At 38.5% G+C, this 5,722-nt stretch overlaps 1 protein-coding gene across 1 annotated transcript; it reads left to right on the top strand.

Moving 5' to 3' along the window:
- The first annotated feature begins 1,823 nt into the window (after window positions 1–1,823).
- On the top strand, window positions 1,824–5,500 carry LOC116249933 (receptor-like protein 48). The gene has a single exon (XM_031623247.2). The coding sequence runs from the start codon at window positions 2,166–2,168 to the stop codon at window positions 5,199–5,201; it is 3,036 nt and encodes a 1,011-aa protein (XP_031479107.1). The 5' UTR covers window positions 1,824–2,165; the 3' UTR covers window positions 5,202–5,500.
- The last annotated feature ends 222 nt before the right edge of the window (window positions 5,501–5,722 follow it).

Below are 5,722 nucleotides of genomic sequence, written 5' to 3'. Positions count from 1 at the left end.
TGATTATGTTTAAGAGCATTAATTAAATCGACGTAAAAAATTCCCCACATAGTCTTGTGTATGAAACTTCATCCTAAAAGTTTCTTTGAAACATTTTTCTTTTAAACAAAAAAAAAATCGAAGTAGAAGTATTACCATGCTGAGCAATGGAGAACAAATTTTTGGATCAATTTTGAAAACATTTTACCCATGGATAAATAAATAATATCTTGGCGATGACAGTTCCTGCCTTCTTCTTTCAAGCCGCATCCATTAGACTCGTCCAGTTCCAACCCCTTTAAATAGACCAACCATTCCATCCAATCTTCCTTTACCACGGAAATTAAGACCTTGATGATTTTTTTTTTAGTGTTTAATCCATAATATAATATGTGATATGTGTGTGTGTATGTACACAAAGAAGAAGAGAGAAGAAAAAGCTTTTCTGACTTTGACAAAAAGGACTGCAGTTTTGGCAGATCTACCTACACGCTGGTCCATGAGATAGGTTCAGTGAATATGCCAATGCTTTCACGTACTGGTCGGACCTGCAATTAGTAGAAGGATAGTCTGCTCTTTAATTCTCATAGGAAGCTATTTTCGGGCTTCTTGCGTCATAGAAAATTGCAGAGGGAAAAGGAAAGAGATAGAGAGGATGGAGAAGATGTGGCAGGTGGGTCGACGGCGACGCGCTTGTGGCTTCAAACGCACATTTGACTAATGAATCTCTCTCCATAGACTAAACAACGGCATTGTCATTGTCTTTTAACTACTTTGTTAGAGCATAAAGCGGAGCAGGTGAGGTGAGGGAGAAGAACCGTCATTTTACTAATTTAATTTAATTGCATGAACAGTGCTTGAAATTATCCAAATTCGAAAAGTTAACCCCAACTAAGTCAAGTCCATGCGGTTTCATATGGAAAAAAGCTAAATCAGTTCATATTATAATTCTTAAATGACGCTACAATTCAAGAAAATTATAAGTCTTCAATCGTTCAAACAATTGGTCAATCACTGGTCGAGAAGTAAAAAAGGTTTGAGACCATAAACATTAAAAAACACATCCAAGTGACAAGGAATCTCAATCAATGTAGCATTTTGCAAATAAGTATATGTCTAGTTGAATTGGGCATGGTTAAAATTTGATGCCGGAATCCAGATAAAATGTGCAGGAATTTGGCGAAGAAAAAAATTGGAAAGAGTTTTTGTGTTTACATGGAGATTTTATACAGTTAATATATTAAATTGAAAGTGCTAAGCTCAACTAGCATTATATTAACAACTTTCTACCTATCCCTCTAATTTTTTTGCTAAAAAATTATTTTAAATAAAATATAAACGTCTTAAAAAATTAAGAAAACTAGTTTCATATAAATTATGCTTTGATTCAATTTGTTTTTATAAAAAATGTAGTTTTTTTAATTATTAAAACGTTGATGTTATGGAGGTCATTCATTTTTTTTATTATAAGAAACCTATTAACGTCTAACAAATGACTAGCTTAATATATATTTTTCATCAACATATTCTTTAAGATCATACCAATAAGATTAGCTTGCAAAAAAAAAAAAAAACATTTTATCACAATTAATAGGTCTGGTTTTCATAGCAAGATGTCCATTGAAAAAATATGTGCGGATGGCTGGATTGTGTGAAATGTCGAAGTTTAATTGTTCTAAAAAGAAAAAAAAAGGAACAAAGCTCAGCAGCGTCTACAACATTCTTGCTGCCTGTATTATGCATCAGAAAGTGCTCTACTGGAAAAATCTGTCCTCTGGAATCCAAAACGGGGAAGAAAAGTTGTGGCCAACTCCTTGACACCGCTTTTCCCAATGGGCTTTGAATTCGCACATCAATCGGCCCCAAGAGTCATTGGAAGAATTTGGCCGCCAAGATTGACTCCTCTTTCCCTATCGCAGAAAAAAAGAAGATCACGGACGAAATTACTCGAATGCAGAACACATAAGAGAAAGAAAGAAGAAATTTCCGCTTCAGAACAAAAGGGGGGAGTCGGTCCCGCCTTTGGCTTGTTTTCATCTTGGAAGAGCAGCATTAACTCCAAGCTCGAGAACGGAGAGGGGAGGTTGTTCGGGAACCCCCAAGCTACAGCATAAAACGAAGCATGTGAGGGAGAAGGCGAGTGCGTGCGATTAGCTCTCCCTTCTTTCTTCTCCCCTCTACCAGCAATGCTACGCAGGCTTGCCACCGTTTTCTTATTTACTACTCTTCTCATTCTCCTCACACAACCACCACCAGCAGCTTCAACGGTGGTACTCTGCCACTTGAACGAGAGCTCAGCACTCCTTCGATTCAAGCACAGCATTAGTAAATTTCTCTTCCCAGGAGCACTGAGTTCATGGCAGGGGAATGGGTCTGATTGCTGCCGTTGGCAAGGCATCACTTGCCACAGCGTCACCGGCTTTGTCATTAAACTGCAGATACCTTATGTTACAGATGGTCATATTGTCGGCAGCATCGACCCATCCTTGTTTGAGCTTAAACAACTCCAGCTTCTAGATCTCAGCGGGAATGGGTTCAACGGTAGCATCCCCAAAAGACTCTTGGAACTCACCAACCTCACCCACCTCGACCTGTCTGACTGTCGCTTCACAGGGCAAATTCCAGAAGAGTTATTGGGAATGACATGGTTGATCTCCCTAAACCTCTCTATGAATGATTATTCTGTTGGCCTGCAACTCCAACGTCCCAATTTGACAACCCTTCTCAAGCGGTTAGACCAATTGCAGCACCTTCAAATCGGTGACGTGGAAGTCTCCATGAGCGGCAGAGATGTGAGCACAGCCTTATTGTCATCACCATCTCTCCAAAAATTGAAGACACTCTCCCTGAGTAATTGCATCATTGTCGGCCCATTATTGGAAGAACCATTTCTCCATATGCAATCACTATCTCACTTGGATTTGAGTTTCAACAACCTACTAGGAACCTTTCCTCCAAACATTTTTCTGTTGCCTAAACTGGAAACTCTTTATATTTCATTCAATATAGAGCTGGCAGTGTTGTTGCCACCAAGAAATCTAACAAGGAGTGTCAATATTCGACATCTACTTCTTTCTTCAATCGGAGAGCTGTCTGATGGCCCTTTAGTGCCATCAAATCCCCCATCACAACCAAGATTAGAGGTGACATCAAATACAATGAATGGAAGTACCTTGTCATCTTGCACTTCAACTAGAATTTCTGTCAGGAATTTATCAAGCGGCAATCCACCAGGTTTGATTCCTGAAGGTCTATGCTCATTTTCTCACCTCATTAATCTAACGCTTGCTCACAACTCTTTGAATGGGACAATTCCAACGTGTTTTTCTTGTCTTTCCTCCCTTGAGTGGCTAGATCTCAGTTACAACCACTTATCTGGGAGCATTCCATCATCACTTTTCACCCTCCCTTCCCTGATACTTCTCGACCTTAGTTATAACATGTTCAGTGGTTCGCTCCCCAAATTTTACAATCCAAGTTCAAATTTGACAATACTTTTGCTTGACAACAATTTATTGAGTGGAGATATTTCCTTTTTTATGCATGGTCTACCATCTCTAGCAGTGGCTACTCTTTCCTCCAATAATATCACTAGTATCATTTGTCCTTTTTATCTTTCCAGACAAAAAACTCTAAAGTACTTGGACCTTTCCAATAACCGAAATTTAAGGGTGGAAATGTCTGATTCCAACAACAACACTTCCATGATGAATCCCTCGCACAACAACACTTCCATGATGAATCCCTCGCAGTTGGAGTACTTAAATTTAAGGTCTTGTGACATCCAAAGTTTTCCCACGTTCATTTGTGAACTAGGCAAACTCCAGTTTCTTGACCTTTCAAGTAACAATATTGAGGGGAAAATATCAGCTTGTTTGTGGGGCATTACTGGCTTCAGACTTCTAAATCTTGATCATAACAAGTTTGATGGATTTCAAGAACCAACAAATACCACTAGAGCCATTGGTGCTCGATTGTCTTTGTTGAGTGTTTCAAGTAACCGAATCAATGGTATGATCCCAACTTTTCTTTGCAACTATATTGCTGAATCTGTCAAATTGGACATGTCAAACAATGCTCTCACAGGTGCCATACCAGATTGCCTTTGCAAAGTGAGTCATTTGAACCTCAGTAATAACCAATTACAGGGGCAAATTCCAAATGGATTCAATAATATACAGCTCATCGACTTGAATAGCAACATTTTGACTGGCACAATTCCGAAGTCTATAGCTTCCAACATCACAAGTTTGAAATCTCTAAATCTTGGGAACAATAAGTTAGAAGATGCATTTCCTGGATGGCTGAGCCAACTGACCAAGTTAAAAGTGCTAGTTTTGAGGTCCAATCGTCTTTATGGACCCATTTTTACCATTGCCAATTCATTGCAAGCATTTCCTGCCTTGAAGATCTTTGACATATCTAGTAATCATTTTTCGGGAACTCTCCCACATGAATTGTTCGAAGGACTCAAGGCTATGATGCAAAACGGTTCAGAGGATATTTACGTTGACAATGATGTATTTTCAGCCGTTTATGTTTTTCACCTATTCAATGTTTCTACTTATTTCTTGTTGCAAGGTGAAATAGAGCAAACAATAAAAGGAAATGATCGGCCTATAACAAGCATCAAGGGGCCCATGAATATTGTTGACATGTCCAACAATAACTTTACAGGAGAAATTCCTGAAGAGATAGGGAGGTTGAAGTATTTACATGGATTGAATGTTTCTAACAACCATCTAAAGGGTCTCATCCCCAATTCCTTTGACAATCTGTTGCAGTTGGAATGGTTAGACACTTCTCATAACCAACTGTCAGGACCCATACCAGAGGGGCTCGCAGATCTCACATTTCTTTCGATCTTAAATTTATCTTATAATGATTTGCAAGGAAGGATACCTCAAGGAAAGCAGTTTAGCACTTTCGATGAATCTTCCTTCAAAGGAAACCCAAAGCTTTGTGGGGCACAAATTGAAAAAACATGCTATACAGGAGGAGATGGTGATAAGGAGGCAATGAACAAGAGAGATGAGGAGATGCAAGGCTGGAAGTATGGATCATTGGGAATAGGTTTTGCAGTGGGACTGATGATCATAACTCTGCCCCTCGTGTTCGTAGAGAGTGTAGCAAATTGGTTTTGGGATGAAACTGACAAGATGATAGAATTCTTATTGATGCAAATTGGTCCTTCTAAATTTGGCAAGCGTAGGAACACATAAATGGTGTGCATGTTTGTACGTGTTAAAGAGTTAGAAGTGCAAGCCTTCAGTCCTATGCTCCTGTCCACCAGAATGCAAATTGAGCATAATGACATCAGAAGGCTAGAAGATTATATGGTTTGTGAATATATAAGCAAAGGCCTCTCAACCGATGAGTTTGATTCACATCTTTACATCTGCAATAGGACTTGTATTGCCTTTTCTTAGTGCTTGATTTCCTTGTATCTTTTTCGGATTGAAGTTTTTATAATGTATGCTTATGTGTGCTTAATTTGCTATGTTGCTTTTATTTCATCATATTGCGGGTGCAATAATATATGTGTAATTATTATTGTATTACTTGAGCTAAACAAACTTAACTGCCAACTAGTACATTTACTTGCCTTTTTGTTTATGAAAACATCATAAATACTTAAATTTGCAAAATTTCTTTATAATTAAGCAGCTTTTTGTGTGCAATAACATAACTTAAGTGGTGAAAAAGAGGGGTGGAAACACACACACACAGAGAGAGAGAGAGA

This window comes from Nymphaea colorata, chromosome 3 (genome assembly GCF_008831285.2).
Source record: "Nymphaea colorata isolate Beijing-Zhang1983 chromosome 3, ASM883128v2, whole genome shotgun sequence".
NCBI classification, from domain to species: Eukaryota; Viridiplantae; Streptophyta; class Magnoliopsida; order Nymphaeales; family Nymphaeaceae; genus Nymphaea; species Nymphaea colorata.
The sequence above is the reverse complement of the archived record's forward strand: the minus strand, read 5'-3'. Positions and strand labels throughout refer to the sequence as shown.

What these genes read in the sequence shown, in the direction of transcription:
- LOC116249933 (XM_031623247.2), top strand. Translation starts at nt 2,166, where the DNA reads ATGCTACGCAGGCTTGCCACCGTTTTCTTATTTACTACTCTTCTCATT.